The sequence below is a fragment of the Urtica dioica genome, chromosome 11, assembly GCF_054948205.1.
Source record: "Urtica dioica subsp. dioica isolate 48M chromosome 11, U.dioica_male_clone48M_v1_H2, whole genome shotgun sequence".
Classification (NCBI taxonomy): Eukaryota; Viridiplantae; Streptophyta; class Magnoliopsida; order Rosales; family Urticaceae; genus Urtica; species Urtica dioica.
This window is the reverse complement of record NC_142766.1, coordinates 5840199-5858357: the sequence shown is the minus strand read 5'-3', so window position 1 is coordinate 5858357 and position 18159 is coordinate 5840199. Positions and strand designations below refer to the sequence as shown.

The 18159-nt window shown below is 40.9% G+C and overlaps 1 protein-coding gene across 1 annotated transcript; it reads left to right on the top strand.

Annotated features, from left to right (window-relative positions):
• The first annotated feature begins 4175 nt into the window (after positions 1 to 4175).
• On the top strand, positions 4176 to 6483 carry LOC149380852 (Tetratricopeptide repeat (TPR)-like superfamily protein). The gene has a single exon (XM_089601991.1). The coding sequence runs from the start codon at positions 4305 to 4307 to the stop codon at positions 6462 to 6464; it is 2160 nt and encodes a 719-aa protein (XP_089458117.1). The 5' UTR covers positions 4176 to 4304; the 3' UTR covers positions 6465 to 6483.
• Positions 6484 to 18159: the final 11676 nt, after the last annotated feature.

Sequence of the window (18159 nt, the reverse complement as noted above, 5' to 3'; positions counted from 1 at the left end):
TCTTATTCAACTATTTCTGATTGCTCACATATGGTATAATAGAATTGTTGCAATTACTAAGCTCCCCCGTGATATATAGCGAACCAATCCATGTTTTTGCATGATATGTCTGGTAAGAGAAATTTAATGTTAAAAAAATACACTAATTTTAGTGTTAAAATAATTTTACATATAAAAGCCACTTTTCAATATTAATTTTTTTTTATTAGATATAAATGTATTTTAATTAAAAAGGGCTGAAACTTTTTCAAGGGCCGGGGTCAACATAGGCCGGCCTAGGGGCCCGACTTCCCAAGTTCATCATAGGCAAATTTATCCGACCTGATTTTGGTTGACCGTTTTTGAAGGAAATATTGTACAAAATAACCATTTGAAACTTATTGATTAACGAAATAGATAAAGTTTCAATTTTTTAGTGCGCAATAGAATTGTTTTCTGAACTTCACACCATTGAGGAATGATAAGTCCTCTTAGCAAAGCTGATTAGGACTACCCTCGAAGGAACTGCTCCCTCCCTCATTAGCATTATGAGTCATCAACAAGTAAATTTTGGAGAATTTGTTGAATGGCATTCTCAAAATTCGAGAATTAGTCATCCGTGGATAAACTCTCGAATCTATGCATGTCGACTGCTGGAACAACAAAAAAAAGTAAATTAATGCATTCAATCACTGACCTTATTTATATATTAGACTCGTAGTGGTTTTTTTTTTCTTTTTTTTTTTTTCAGAGATTACTCTCAAAGGTACACACGCAAACTTTGCCCTATAAGTTATACTTATATTTCCAAAGCAATTGAGTACAAACGCCAACACCGGGACAAAACCGTTAAAGAGAGGAAATAAATATAGAGGAGAAATAATTATAGGGATTATTTACATCAATGCCCCTTGAACTCCTGCACGTGTAACATTATGCACCCTCGATTTGACAATCGTACACAGCCAACCTTAAAACCTTGCATCGTAGCAAACTTAGGCTTTTTGTCACATACTCTTGACGGACGTTGGGTGTGTGGTCACGCTTTTAGCACGTGACAAAGGAAAGTATCAAAATGCCCCTATCGTTGACGAATATAAGACGTAATTTGAGAATTTAGGGTTTTGAAATTCCCAAATTAAATCGGTCGATGAAAATGGAATCGTCTCCGTCTAGAAATAGCGATTTGATGAGCTGTGGTCGACATGATGAAGCTCAATCTTCCGGCGATGCTCGTCGACGACCTTATTGTTTCTGTGGATCGCTGAGCCTTCAACGCACAGCGTGGACCGTTGACAACCCAGGACGACGGTTCTATGGTTGTGCTCGGTATAAGGTATACAAAAATAATATGTATTGGGATTTGACGAGTAAGCTGTGGATCTCATTGTCAAAATGGATTTTCAAAATGTCTAATACACGACCTTATTCCTTTCTGTGGATCTCATTGTCATCTGATTGAATTTGCAGAAGGGTGCTTTTACTGGATGTGGTTTTATAGACTGGATCGATCCACGAATGTGTAAGAGATCGATTGAGGTTATACCTGGATTATTGAGAAAGATAAATCGATATGAAGTTGAACTCGGCAAGGAAAAAGAGTTCGGTCCCAGCGACAGAGATGTGAAGGGTGGAAAAAAGAATGAAAATTGGCGACAAATTGAAGTTGAAACCAAGAAAGTGAAGCTTATGTTGATGATAATTATTGTAGGATTACTGTATTTAATTTTAGTGAAGTAAAATTGTAGGCCTATGTAATCTAAGTTTTTGTGTTTTGGAATGTAATGAAAATGAACTTATTCATGTTCAGCTACGTTCCGTATGTGGAGTTGAAATTTAATGGAATGGCAGTGAACTTACTTACATCTTTTGAGATAAGAAAGTACCAAAATAGAGTACACGTACAATATGGGTTATAAAGTACCAAAATAGATGTTCCATACATAGATGTAATGTGCCCGATTACAGGTTTTAGTACACAAAAAATAAGCCAATGTAATCAGAGTTGTTGTTTCACAAAAAAGACATTGATCTTGGCTTCCTAAAGTTAAATCATCTAGAATAGGACCCTTGGCTGCAATCCATTCTCATTTCTTGGCACCATGTTGGTCTGCAATCGTGGACTCCTCTGCACAATGGCGATGCTCAGCCTTTACTGAACCTTCTTCACATAGACCATTTAAGACCTCTTTCAACCCCTTCTGCTTGTCTGTGATGAAAGTCCAATGATGGCCATTGTTTATTTGCACATCCTCTTTAAGCCACTGCAGAAACCACGTCCAAGTTGATTTCCCCTCGGACTCAACAACAACAAATGCTATAAGGAACATACTGTTATTAGCATCAACCCTATTGCAGTAAAAAGCTGGCATGTATGGTGTCCTTTAATGTGGCAACCGTCAAGACCAATGACTGGTCTGCAACTTCTGAACCCACTCTTGCACCCCTCATAGCAAATGTGTACCCTCTTGAACACAGGGTTGCCTTCATGGACAACATCACAGTCGAACTCAACAGTTGACCTCGGGTTAGAACTTTTGATCTCAGCTCCGTAATCCAAAGAACAACATACTGCTTCTCATAAGTCCCTTGAATAACAAGGTCTGCAGCTTTCTTTGCTCTATATGTCTTCATCCTAGAACATTCCAAAATTTAGTCTCTTTGTACCTTGCTCATAAAATTTGATGTTGACCATGACTCATTGTCTTGGAAATCCTATAGATACGTCTTCGAAAGCCGGGTAGATGTTGCAGATATGTTTTTGTTCGTCCTTGCACATGTATGTTCACCTCTGAACGTTTTGATCATCCAAGTTGATGTCTACCAAACACATGATGCAAAACATACCCAATTACAGTTAGGGCCTCTGCACTCGGCACGTACTCTGTTAACATCATTCTTCTTAAAGTATATTTCTTTACCAGCCTTTATTGAGTACTCTTTGATTGCATCCTTAAACACTTTACCACTCGGGAACACTAGTCCAAGCTTGAACTCCGGATTGCGCATATCAGTGTCTGGTCTAAACTCCGGGAACTTGGGTAATTTCTTCTTTGTATATCGTCGTGACAGCTTATACGTACTACTGCCTCCTTCTTCTTCTTCTTCTTCTTCTTCTTCTTCTTCTTCTTCTTCTTCACTCTCTGAGTCGTCACGTATCCTCACATCGAACTCATCTTCGTAGTCACTGTCTTCATTCAGCTCTTCATTGACTTGGCCTTTCCCTTTCTTATTCAACCTACCGAGTCCGACATCTATCCCTTGTCCGTCAATACCAACTTCATCTTCACTGCGTTCATATCCACTATCTTCTTCTACCGGACCTTGCTCTTCTACATCATCTTCTTCTTGCTCTTCTTCATGTATTTGGTCTTGCTCTTCTTCATCTACTTGGTCTTGCTCTTCTTCATCATCTTCAACTTGCACTTGTTCAGTGCTTGTTCTTTCTCTTGCCCATGCGGATGATCACAATAAACAACTACTTCTCGTGAGATGTCAATTAACTTGCGCAATGAAATAAGAAGGGTTTCATCAGTACAAATGTGCTCATTCTCAGTTGGGGACCCTACTATAGGTAGATAATACTTTACTCCTTTCGCGTACCCTAATTTTTTTTTTCTCAAAAGGTTGTCTAAAACGACGATGGATATCAAATCCAAGTCACACTTGTCTATATAGATGAACCCCACCAACATACGTCATAACTTCATCAATCAATTCCATAGAACCCTCGTGATAAAGTTTGATGGGAACAAAGTCGATGCTAGATCTGAAAAGGTCAAAATATTCCATTTTAAAGTACTATTAAATTACCTTGTATTTCTATACTAATATTCCAATGTCATATACGAACGAATATAAAATGGGACCACAACCACCACCAACAACTCGGGGATATAAATTAAACAGACAAAACCCTATTTTTGGGACCACCAAAACGAATAATCACTACAACACAACCAGACAAAAACCGAAGTTTGAGACCACCACAACGAACATTTACCAACCAAAAACCAGACAAAGACCACTCGATTGCAATAACCCTTTTCATAGAAATAAGTACCATATTCAGGCATTTTTTTCTTTGGCGGCGGCTTTGCAATATACCTTTTTTTCTTCTTATTTTCAAGGCACTAATATAAGTTTTTCTCGTAATCTAGTATTATTCAATACATTTTTGCTGTGCTATTGCAATATATTCATAACACATGCCATGCCATTCTCTACATTTGTTAGTAGTGATCGGGGTTTCTTTAAGCAAGTGATTCTTATGAAATGACACCGAACTCAAATCTCCTAAACTCGGTGCACGAAAGACTGAGAAAATGGACATATCGTCAAATCTTGTATCTCTTCTCAGAAGATTTACGAGTTCCAAGTCAATATTACAAGGCAAGCTCATCCACCAGAAGATACTCACTCTTGGCCTACGACCCAACTCCGCTCTCTGCTCCCGCCTCGTCAACTTCTACTTCTCTTGCCATCTCTACGACTCTGCTGCGAATCTTCTCGTCGGAACCATCGAGAAGCCTACAAACATTACTCTTTGGAATGGCCTTTTGGCAGCTCATACGAAGAACTCCATGTTCGTTGAAGCTCTCGAGCTCTTCCAACAGTTATTGAACTTTCCTTGTATCGCAGCTGATGAATACACGTACCCGAGTGCTCTCAAGGCATGTGGCGAATCGGGCAGAGTTGATTACGGGAAAAAGTTGCATGGTCATCTTGTGAAAACTGGGTTCTTGTCAGATATTTTCGTTTCGAGTTCGTTAGCGACAATGTACTCGAAGTGTAACCGTTTCGTGAGTGCAGAGAAGGTGTTCGACGAAATTCCTGACAGAGACGTCAGGTGTTGGAATGCGGTTATTTCTTGTTATTATCAAAACGGCCAGCCTGAAAAAGCGGTGAGATCGTTTGAGGAGATGAGACGAGCTGGCTTTGAGCCCAACTCGGTCACGTACATGATGATCATCTCGTCCTGTTCGAGGCTCTTGGATTTGGAGAGAGGGAAGAGAATCCATGAAGAGGTGGTGAGAAACGGACTCGTATCGCAGGGTTTCATACGTGATTCTCTGGTGGACATGTACGGGAAATGTGGGTGCTTAGAGCGGGCCAAAGAGGTTTTCGAGCAGATCGCTAGAAAGAACTTGATCGCTTGGAACTCCATGCTCGCAGGTTATAGCTCAAACGGCGATGTGAAAGCTTGCCTCAGACTTCTCAGGAGGATGATCGGAGAAGGAACGAGGCCAAGCCTCACCACTTTCAGTACCCTTTTACTGGGTTGCATAAGGTCGGTTCAGCTTCGTTACGGAAAATTCACACACGGGTATTTGTTGAGAAACCGGATCGAGCCTGATGTCTTCATCAACAGTCTCCTCATCGACATGTACTTCAAATGCGGAAGCGTCTCGGCTGCGGAGAATGTGTTCAACAAGATTATCACAACCCGAAAAGATGTGGTGTATTCGAACGTCATGATTAAAGGGTACGTTGATGCGGGGAGTAACTCCAAAGCCCTTGGAATCTATGACGCCATGAGAGAGAGCGGTCCGAAACCCGATAACATCACGTTCGCCACGGTTCTACCAGCTTGTTCGAGACTTTCGGCTCTCGGAAAGGGAAAGGAGATTCACCAGAGCATCTCGGATGGTAGTTTTGAGAAGCAGGAAGTTATTATAAGCGCTCTCGTCGATATGTACGCGAAATGCGGCGCTCTCGATGAAGCGATTGAAGTTCTCCGCGGAATGCCACGGAAAGACATTGTGATGTGGACCTCTGTGATATCGGCCTACGGGTCCCACGGCCGAGCTTTAGAAGCCATAGAGCTTTTTGAGGAAATGAAAAACTGCAGCGATATCGAAAAACTCGATGGGGTCGCTTTCCTCTCGGTCTTGTTTGCTTGTAGCCACGGTGGACTTGTCGATCAAGGCTACGAGTATTTCAATCAAATGGTCACTGAGCATGGGATCAAGCCGAGTGTAGAGCACTACTCGTGCTTGTTGGACCTTCTCGGGCGCGCCGGGAGATTGCAAGAGGCTTATCAGATTATTTTACGGAACCCTGAGATTGGCGGTGAAGTTGACTTGTTGAGCACGCTACTCTCAGCTTGCCGTTTCCATAACGAGGTTGATTTGGGTGTGAAAGTGGCTAGATTGCTGATCGAGAAGAACCCAAATGACCCATCAGCTTACGTCATTCTCTCAGGTTTATATGGCTCCGATAGGAAGTGGAATGAGTTGAGGGAATTGAGATTGAAAATGAAAGAGTTGGGGATGAGAAAGAACCCTGGGTGTAGCTGGATTGAGATTGACGATAAAAGGATTTACACTTTCTTCGCTAGGGATGATTCTCACCCACAAACGGAAACAATTTATGAGTGTTTGCGATTTCTCGCCACTCAAATTCGGAGAAATGGTTCATGCCCAAGTATTTCGTCGGATTTGGGCATTAAGAATGATGAAGAATATATTGGGGAAATATTATAAGTTACATTTTTTAGCCACAAAGACGCGTTTTTTTTTGTTGTTGTTGTTGTTGTTGTTTTCTTTTAGGAGAAATTGCCTAATTTGCCACCAAATTCATAACATTTTCCCATTTTTCACCAAAACGCTAATTTTTCCCAAAATGCAATCTCTATGTCAAACAATGTTGACATCTAATAGTGAAGGGCAAACATAGATGTCAACATTGTTGACATAGATGATGACATTTTGGGAAAAATTAGCATTTTGGTGGAAAGTTGGAAAATGTTATGAAATTGGTGACAAATTAGGCAATTTCTCTTTTTTTAATACAAAAATATCAATTACATTCGGTTCATTCAACCCAACTTTAATTGACTTCACTATTATCAATTATCATTAAAAGACTAATGACTCCTAACAAAAAAAAAGATTAGGTAACCAGTTAACTAAAATATTTGAGATTGCTATATAGCCAACGTTTCATAAATTTTAGGTAAATAACCACAAACATGACATAACATTCATGATTTGCCCTTTTATTGAAATAAAATGGTGGGGTATTTATGTCAATTTATGAGTGTAAATACATGATTGTTACTATTTATCTAAGATTTACAAAACTTTGGTTATATAGCAATGTGAAATTATAAATATGACTATATACCTAATGTATCCTATAAAAAATAATGTGAAATCTTATTATTAAGGATGACAATGGGTAAGTTTGAGTAAGGCCTTACCCATAAAAAATATTAAAACTATATCTTACTTTCATTTATTGTTAATTTATTGTTAGTAGGTATGGATACGGGTAAACTCTATAAAATTAAAAGTAAATCTATGGGTAGGGTCTGTCCTCTTTTTGGTGTATCTCTTGTCCCTACAATCAAAATAACTCATGTCACTATTTTATTTAATTACTAGTTTATATTTATTTAAAAATAAATTGAAATGATCAAATTAGCTTATATTAATTGGAGGGACACTAAGGGAGACATCAAAAAGGGATGGAGGATCCGGGTTCTTTATCCACTGGTCTAAATACTTTAAATTCAAATTCCCTGCCTTCTTTGCACATGTCTTTGGCTGAACTTCCTTTTTAAACCAAAGTGGGCTGGACCACACTGTTAAGACCAATCCTTGGTGTTTTTATGTAAGGACAAAGTCCTACATAGCTTTTCAGTCCCCCAATTTGTTTAATACAAAGTGATTAGTGAACTTAAAGGGTGTAGGAATCTGCATCTATATTTATGTTTTTAAATAAAAAATAGGATCGATGGAGAAAGGGAGTTACATATTTGAAATCTAGCTCCCGTGAAAGAGAGTAAATGTTCGCTCACCTGATGATTGAATCCATGATGGAATGATTGTCATTAACACTTGCATATAAGAGAAGAATATCCGTTCACTTGAACGAGAGTAAATGTTTGATTCCATAAGGTTAGCGAATTATAACTAACAATATGAATCTAGTTGTTTATTAATTTATTTTATTATAACAAAAATAATATAATGGTTATGATTTTGTTTTATTATAATACAATAAAAAAACATTGAAAGAATAAAGATATGAAAAATTTATAAATAAAGGTATGGTATAGAAGCAAAATTTGATCAACGTACCTGTTTAGAAAATCACAAGAAAATTCTCTCTCTATCTCATGATTTTCGAATTCACTCTTCCTAGACATGTTTTATTTTATTTTATTATTTCAACGATCCCCACGTTGATTCTTTATAGGAAAAAAAGAAGTCAACCGATACTATTTGGCCCGGTCTACCTAGAGAATAGTTTGGAAGACTAAGTTGTCAGTCCGAAAAAGAAGAATGAAATTATATGAGGAGACCGGGTAGATCGCAACGAATGAGCTCATAGTGACGGCATTGTTAGAGAAATTTTTACGTTGTCATTTTATATTTGAAAATCTACCTAGTTAATTGAATAGGAAAAATATTATTTGTAGAAGTCAAGACCCCACGCCTTTAATTCATTATTAAAGCGTATTTAATAATTAATTAGATCATGATTTGAATTGCAATAAATAAACATGTTACATCGTATATGAAAAGAAATCAAATCCAATCCAATTACCAACTGATCAGAGTAGGAGGAATTAGACTAGCTCCGGACTCCTAATAATTGGAAAAGGAGTTGGATCGCTGCGATATCTAACAACTGATATTAGAAGCGACTTGTTGATTTTAATTAGAAGCAACTGGTCACTTTTTAAAGCTCTCCGCTTCTAAAAGCGGCATTGTAGTGTTCTGGAGTATTTGTATAGTTTGGTAGTGTTTCATTGGTTGCTTACAGTTTACGGTATCTCCACACCATTTCGTTTGCTCTTATTAGTCGTTTAGCTCATACTTCTTCTCGTATAGTATTTGAGCTAATGTATTTAAAACCAAATCTTGGCTCTTGATTCATTAATTCAATTCATTCACTCAATTATCACATATCAAATTTTTCCTTTTTCTTTCTTTCTTTCTTTCTTTCTTCTTCTTCTTCTTCTTCTTCTTCTTCTTCTTCTTCTTCTTCTTCTTCTTCGTTCATCTCTGAAATTGGAGATCTGAAATCCAATATGATATCATTGCGATTCCTAGATCTGGAAATATTTCGAGCTCCGTTGACCTCTCTCGATCGCACACTTCTGATTCTCATCATCAATGACAGAACCAGCAGTCTCATTGACTGGGGTCACCAACTCTGGTATTACCGGAATTCCCAAACATAGATTGACAATCGATTATCCACCCTATCATCTCTATCTCCACCATTCATACTCGCCAGAACTGTATTGGTGACTCATGTACTCACATGAGAGAATTACATGCCATGGAATGCTTCGATGTTAATTGTGCTCGAGGTGAAGAACAAGCTATGGTTCATCGATAGAACCATCATGAAACCATCAACATATGATCCTACTCTTCTTCACCTGTGGAAACGCAACAGTAGCATCGTAGTCTCGTGGATTCTCAATTCCATGAGCAAAGAAATTTTGTCAAGCCTTTTCTTTGGGGGCACAACGCGAGACGCATGGAAGGATCTCGAGGAGCGATTCCAGCAGAGTAACGGACCGTGTATCTTCCGGCTGAGGCATCAATTCGTTAATCTTGTTCAAGAACAATAATCTATCCGCCATACTTCGCCAATATGAAGATGACATATGAAGAGCGATGCAATTTCAAACCAGAGTGTTCTTGCATTTGTTCTTATGGAGGAAAAGCGAAGATCCATGAATTATCCCAAAATGAGAACGTTATGCAATTTCTTATGGGAATTGAACGACTCTTCCACACATGCTCAAGGCCAGGTTCTTGCTGATTGAGCCAATTACCCCGATCAATAAGGTCTACGCGATGTTGAATCAAGAAGAGAAGCAAAGTTCAGTCCGCATCAACTCTATTGCCTCTGCTGATCAGACAAATTCTTTGGCGATGATAGTCCAAGAACATCAGAAAAGGTTTAACAAGAAGGAATGGCCAACGTGCACACATTGCAAGATGCTTGGGCACACCATCGACAAATGTTATAAAATTCACGGATATCCTCCACGCTATGAACTGAAATCAAAAGCTAAGTTCAAATATCAAGCTAATACGATGGTAGGTTCAAACTACGCCGGTAGGTTAACTATATTGGTGACATTCACTTTAGTGCTGATCTTACCTTACATAATGTTCTATATCTTCCTTGTTTCAAATTTAATCTCATCTATGTAAGTGTAGTAACTAGAGAATCAGCCATGATTGTCTCTTTTTTAAATGATTCTTTTCTTATATAGGATATCAATCATTCAAGGACGATCGGCAAGGGTAGAAGACGCAAGTCTCTACATTCTTAAACAAGAAAACATCATCAAACCTACTACCTATATGAATAAAGTGTTGTTCAAACATGGCATCGAAGACTCGGTCACTTGTCTTACGAAGACTCGAACTGTTAAAGCAACATTTAGTTTATCACAACCCTAGTATAGACGATAGTAATCCATGACATATTTGTCCTTTAGAAAAACAACATAGATGTTGTCGGTCATTCTAAAAAAATCCAAAACATTAAATGCAACGCGACTTGCGTCGGATTCCGAATCCAAAAACCCAACAAGCCGAGTCAATAAAAAGCTCGTCAAGGCCCAAAAGGAGCACAAAACCCATACAAAGAGGGCCCAAGCTGAGCCCACGCTCGTGCACGTCACAACGTTGCATGGAGCGACCACACGCGATATGCAGGGCTCAGAGCGCGACACACGATGAACTTTGAATCTCACGCGTGCCTCAACAAAACTAGCGCGCGCCTTACAATATGAGGTTGCGCGCCTGGCCATGCGCCCAAGGGCTCCTTAGAGCCTCATAAGCACTATAGAAATATAAATGCGCCTCCTTAGAGGGATCAAGGTACACACACAATTCTCTAAAATTACTAGATTATAGAGTTCTAAAACGTTGTCGAGCACGCTTCGCACACAGTTTCCTCTAATCGAGTCTCCAATCTCCTAAATATTCACTAACGAATATCGGCACCCATCTCAAGCATAAAAATAAGACTAATGTTGAGCGTCGGAGCGCGCGCCATAGACATTGCCTCTGCGCCCCTCTAAGCTTATTTTCTCTTATTCTTTCGCTCATGACGTTATTGAACTAGAGGAGTGACACTCTTGACTTACAAACGCCTCAAAGATTTTGAGGATATCGAGACTTCTCTCCCAAAGGATGAAGAACTCCCCACCGTGAATGTAGCTGGTCCATCAAATCTTCCGCCAAAGATGAAGAGCGCGCCTGCAGTTTCCGTAGAAGGAAACTCCCGACGCTCAGCCCATGACCGACTTGGTTAGAGAGGAGACATCGCAGAAAGTCAGGGTACATTAAGAGCGAGACATCTTAGATGAAGATCGCAGATTCGAGTCGCCAACCAAGATCGTATGGATCATATCACCGCCCAACGCACTGTGCATGGTGAAGACCTAAGAGAACAGCTAAGTTCTCGACCTAACGATCCTCCGGCGGCTCTTACTAACATGAATTTATGCACAAACCAAGGGTCAAACAAAAGGCGACAAGTGACTTCTCCTGAGAAAGGGGCTACTCGGACCACTTTCCTTGATGTCGTCATGATGATCCACAACCTTTGAAACGAAGTCCATGACCTTCGAGAATGCGGCGTAGGAGATAGTGGAGACTAGGGGTTGTCAAGGAATCTTCCTCGCTTTTCACTATCCAAATATTGGCCGAAATCTGCACGGGATACTTGAAACTCTCGAATCTCACACCCTTCGACAAGAAGTTAGATCCTACCTACCACATCCAGCACTGCGAGACCTGGACGGCGAAGCAAGGCGTTACCCCTGGGGCCATGTGCCAAGCCGACCGAGCTCACACTCGCCGAACCCGGCTTCGAGTAGTTCAAGAGCTTGAGACCAGATATCATCCAATCATTCAAAGACCTAAAGGACACATTCTTAGCACACTTTGTTACGTCTATGGTCTAAAGGAAGACTAAGATGTATTGTGGTCCATCAAGCAAGAGAGTGGTGAATCTCTTAGAAGATATCTTGTACAATTCATTGAAGAATCGAATAAGGTTAACGGATTCCACGACGGTGACGCGATAACCGCAATCATTAAAGGCTTGTGCACTAGCGATTTCCTAAAGTTCGTCGTAGGTCGTGTCCCTTCCACCATGGCTAAGTTAATGACTCGAGCAAAGAATTTCATGAGAGTCGAAGATTACCTCGACGACCATAAGAGCAACAACTAAGGCTCTAGCTGCCAAGACGAGCCTGGCCAAGAGGACGGCGACTCCCAAAAAAGACAAAATAAGGGATGTCAGACTTCTAATAGTCAGCCGCCCATGCCCCAGAAGCCTCGACTTTCGAAAAACTTCAGGGGCTACTCCTCGTTCACACCACTAAACACAACGCTGGATCGAATCCATACAATAGCGTGTGTTAAGTTCACCACCTCGGCTCCATTAAAAAAAGGACCATGCGACTGGTCAAAATATTGAGAGTTCCAATGAGATCATGGTTATCTAACCTCTGAATGGTTTCAAGTCAAGAGGTAAATCGAGACTTTGATCCAACGAGCTTAGCTTAAAGAGTTCATGTTGCGTATGATCGGCGCTGCTGGTCCTACCTCAAGCGGATTACAAACTAGCAAGGGAGGAGAACAGCCGCCACAATCAACCAAACCATGATTACTGTTGGCATCGATCCACAACTTCATGTCGTGACCAACATAATGAGTGGTCCACAAGGTGGTGATTCAGCTTTACAATGAAAAAAATTCCTAAGGCCCGTATCTTAAGAAGGCGCCGCTGAACACATCAAACTCACATACTAGGAACCTCCGTCCGTGCTACACGAGGCAATGTACTTCACTAACGAAGAGGCAAAGCGAGTTGGCACCCACACAATGATGTAATTGTCCTTAAGGCTCAAGTGGCTAATAACTTGGTGAATAGGGTTCTCATCGACAATGGCAGCTCCATTGACGTAATTTTCAAGACCATCTTGGAGCACATGAAACTTTGGGGGCTATGCCCGACTCCGATCCAAACACCCCTCTGTGGGTTCACTAGAGAGATAGTCATACAAAAGTCATTATCGACCTTTCGGTCACCTTCAGGACTCTCGGGGACATCAAAATTATTCACATGTTTCTCTTCTTAGTGGTTGACCAGCTATCGCTGTACAATGTCACCTATTGGTAAAATTCCCCACATAAAAGGGAAACATGACCATGGCCGTCGATCAAGCCCATGCCAGAATATGCTATAACCATGGGGTTGACAACAAGGCTGCCAGAAAGACGTTTACCAGGATCTTCTGATTGGAAGACGATTACCCATGCAACCTTAAAGATGCACCGAAGTTTGGGGAACTCGACCCTCGTGATGACTTCCGACGATCTCATCTTGATCATCCTCAATGAATCAAAACTTGACCAAGTTATAAAGATTGATGCCCAACTTTCACTTGATATGAAAACTCAACTTGTCGCCTTCCTCTGGGAGTTCAAGCATGTCTTTGTTGGCATTGGTGCCCAAAAAAGAGTAGTAGTCATAACTCGTATACATTTGATGTAACAAAGTCTTACGAAGACTCTTGCTTGTAACTGCTGAATAATTAATAAAAGTTGAAACTTTCATTCATTCTTCCTCATTTGTTTGAAGCTTTATGATAAACCTTAGTCTTTAGTCCTTAAGAAAACCTAACAACAAATGACGAGTCAAATATAGATTTACATGAACAAACTCTTCATGGTTTGGTTAAAACAGAATATTCACAATCTAAGGATCAAAGGGCTATTGATCTCATTGTGATTGTTAGGAGAATCTATGATGTCTGGTTATGAGACATAGAGAGTTGGAGACTCTATAGTTCTTCCTAGGTATCTCATGAAGGTACTGAATTGACCAGTGCAATTCTAGGGACATTGTAAGAACAAACCATTTAACCTCTTCTGTCTCAGAGTCACTATATATGAATTGCATCATGCTTACCTCAATCCTGAAATGAGACATGTCGTTTCATAGCTTACGTATTCTCATTTGAGAAAGTCAGAGTTCTAGATTGACTATGTGATATAGACAAGACTTAATGGTGAAGTACTAAGTTATGAAGATGTCATGAAAAACTTTGTGAAGATCTCATAGATATGGAATTCATGTACAAGATTGCTGAAATGCAATGTATATCACCTCATGCTTTGTTCCTTGGAATGTGAATAAATGAACTGGCCAGTGTCCAAATTGAGTCATGACTCTTTTGGATGAATCAATGTGACTTGTTAGCTCATCGTCAATACATTGTTTCTAACTTATTCACAAGCGAAAAAGAGTTGAGGAAATAACAACTAGAAGGGTAAAATGGTAATTTTGTAAATCCCATCTAGTTGATGATATTCATGAAGGGTAAACATAGATAATATTCAATGTATCCACTCATTACAATTAAGTAGAATTCTTGAGTAGAAAATATATTCATTTGAACCGAGAGATTCTCAGTGTCAACTCTTTAGTGGAGTCAGTTGACATTAAGCTAGAATTTGGAAAAGGTTTGCAAACTTTTGAGTCCAAGTATGCTAGCTCAAGCTTTGTTCATTTGGATCCATGAGGTTATTGCCACAAGTCAGTATAGTAGGATTAGTGAAACAAGAAAGCTAAGTCAAAACAAGAACTAGACAAGTTTTACGAAAATTGTCTAAAGGGTAATTTTGTCATTTTGGACATAGGATGGTATGAATGTCAATAAATAAGTTTTTGGACATTGTCATATGATGACAATAAATTTAGTCACACGGCCAACTTAAGAAATTGGGCCTTAAGGATTGAATTTCATTTCATGGAATTTTATGTGAAAATTCTAAATGGGGTTTTTTTTTATATTATCATGAACAAATAAAGAAACATCTAGAAGCATGTTCTAGAAGCTCATTTTCGTCCATACCCAAGAGAGAAAGAGAGTTTATTTCGTGCATTGATGTATGAAGATACTTGCCGAAAGAAAAAGTAGAAACAAATTTCCTCTGAGGAAACATGTTGGGAGGCAAAGAGAGAGCCAAAGCAAATGAGGAAACACATCCAAGTGCCTTGATGACATATGTTGGACGTCCAAGTGGGAAAAGAGGAAACAAAGATTTGCTCATGAATATGTGATATTCAATAGAAAAAGAGTAAACTACCTTTTCAAGGCAAAACCTCCCCCTATAAATACCCCACCTCATTCACAATTCAGAACACACGATTTTAGAGATTGAGAGTCTCTCTCTCTAGAATAAAACCGCCCCCTCTCTCTCTATCTCTCTTCTTGTTATTCTTTTGTTTTGGCACCTAGGTCCTCATTAGACCTAGTGTTTTGTTTTAGCTCTTTGGCTCCAGGACAAGTTCTTGAGTCATGGTGTTTAAAAGTGCCAAACACACTAAATCCTAACCATACTCGAAATAATCTAGTGGTAGAAACGTTCGCGGTTACTCACATGTTCAAGAAACCAGATCAAATCAAGATGACCTTCGTCACTTATCGTGGTCTCTACTATTACAAGGTCAAGCCTTTTGGCCTTAAGAACGCGGGAGCTACATATCAACGAATGGTCAATCGAATCTTCGCCTAACAAATCGGAAAAGAAAGGGAAGTGTATGTGGATGAGATGCTCGTTAATAGCCTACATTCAATTAATAATGTACACAACCTAAGTGAGATGTTCAGTATCCTCCGCCGATACAAAATAAAGCTCAACCCTAACAAATGCGCCTTTGGGGTAGGGTCGGGAAAATTTCTAGGCTACATAATCAGCCATCGCGAGATCGAAGTGAATCCCAAAAAGATCAAGGAACCTCAAGCCATCCCTCGAGACACACTATAAACGGCCATAAACAGTGTACCCTAACATGTCCCTCGAGACGCACCTAAGACGTCCCTTGAGACGTACTATAAGCCACCATACACGGCGCAACCTAAGATATCCCTTGAGATGCACCAAAGTCGTCCCTTAATGATCGAGTGACTGGCCCCTGAGCTGTCCCGACTGGTACATGTGCGATCTGAGAACAAGTAGTTGCAAGGGCATTCAAATCTCGAGAAGACTTTGTCAAGCGTGCCTGAGCCGTCTCTTTGGATGAGGAACCTAAAAAAGCAAAAAAGTCAGAACACCGAGCGTGGACGCAAAATCATATAACAAGATGACAAAGGCAATGACTACCTAATAGGTCAAGGCTCATGGGAGAAGACGCATCGCGATGGACTTCATTCGCTTGTGGAAGACTCACGGGTCCGGTATGGAAAACGGGAACCATCCGATTGACGCCATCAACTTTTTCGAGTGAAAATGCTTGCCCACCTTTTGATTGTCCAAATTGCCTCGGGTTGCCTTCATGAAGTCGAGATTATCCACCCTTACGTCGATAAAAAAAGTCAGCCAAGTGGCTGAACTGAAGTGGCGCTGCTCCTAAGGCTTCAAGATGGACCCACACCCAAGCCTTCCAGCCAGTGGCCTCGGTATCGGTGATGAGCTTGACGTTTCGACGATCTCAAGCCATATGAAACCCAGGAAGACCCAGCACCATGAAGAATTTGACGAGATTACATAAATCTTCCATGATCATGGCACACTTTGAATAGCTATGCCACTCCATGTGGCACATTGCGACCAATCAATATAAATCCGGGTGAATCTCATAAGTATACATCCCCAATTGCACGAGGAGCTATTCGACAATGGTCTGGAACAAGCGCAACCCGTACTGAAGACTTGCCATATGCATCGCTACAAAACCCTACCTCGGGAGGAAAGGCTGGTCCTTCGATTATGGGTGAAGAAACGCCGCCAAAGATAGAATGCTGTAAGTATCCCAAAGACTGGTGAACTCATGGTGTGTAATCGAACTCTTGATGTCAACCCCCGCACAGTCAAAGACCTCCAGAGAGACAAGGCCCCCGGTCGAGAACCACTACATCTGTTCCAAGCAACTGGTCGAAGCGCCAGCTTCCACTTCTGAGACTTCTGAATGGGCGCAATTTGACACCAAAAAGGAGCAGTCACCCTCTGAACCGATTGCCACGGCTGCCATGGTCTACCTAAGACGGACCACAACATAACCTTTATCGCTCAGAGAAGTCTTTGAGTCGTCGCTGAGCCCCTCGGACTCCGTCTAAAAAATTTCATTGAACGAGATGTTGTCGAGAACATATTTGAATGGGATCCCGCCAAGGATAAATGAAACAAGATGCGCACCGCCTCCCAGCATGCAGGGGGCATCCAAGTCAGATGCCTGCTGTGGCATGCCATCATCCTTGATCAGGCGCGTCAGGCATTCCCATGGCGCTCTGTGCGAAGCCTAGGCCCTCGCATGCATGATGCGCATACCTGACGCGCGACACGTTTGCGCGAAAAAAAGACATTTGCGACCGCGAAGATCGGGGAATTCACTTTTCTTTGAACACTCGGCGGTAGCGTCTGAAGTTCATCGCCCCGAACCCTCGAACGGCGGACTTGGAGGGAAAATGTTGTCATTCGTTCTCGGAAAAACCAAAACATTAAATTCGATGTGGCGTGCGTTGAATTCTGGGTCCGAAGGCCCAACGGGCCAAGTCACCAGAATTCCCATCAAGGCCCTAAAGAAACAAGGAGCTCATTCAAAACGGGCCCAAGCCGAACTTCCACTAACACACGTTGCAGCCCTACACACAACGACAACGCGCGATGCGCAGGGCCCACCGCGCGACGCGCCATCGTGAATAGCCTTGCCTTCTGCGCGCACCTAAACATAACACTTGAGTGCGACCCATCCGGCGCGATGAAGAGTTGTGAAACGTTGTCGAGTACCCTCCGCACACTGTTTTTTCTAATGGACCACAAATCTCCTAATATTCCCTAATGAATATTGGCCCATATCTTAACCATATCAATTATACTAATGTTGAGCGTCGGATCGGGCGTCAGAGGCACTCACTCTGCGTCTCTTTAAGGTTAGATTCTCTTATTCTTACTCTAAGATTTCTGCAACGAACAAAGAACATTCTTGAGCTAGAGGAGCGACATTCATGACTTACAAGTTTCTCACAATTAGCTCTGATGCAGCCACTTAGTCCGGCCTTGGGTCAAACCACCACAAGCTCTAAACAATTGTTCAATTTTCAGCGATAACATACATTAGTTTTCATGTGTACAAACACCTCAACCAAACTCTGCAGTTGAGCGTAAAGATCAACATTCG

Bases quoted from the DNA above. Each gene is read 5' to 3' on its own strand.
- LOC149380852 (XM_089601991.1), top strand. From the start codon at position 4,305: ATGGACATATCGTCAAATCTTGTATCTCTTCTCAGAAGATTTACGAGT.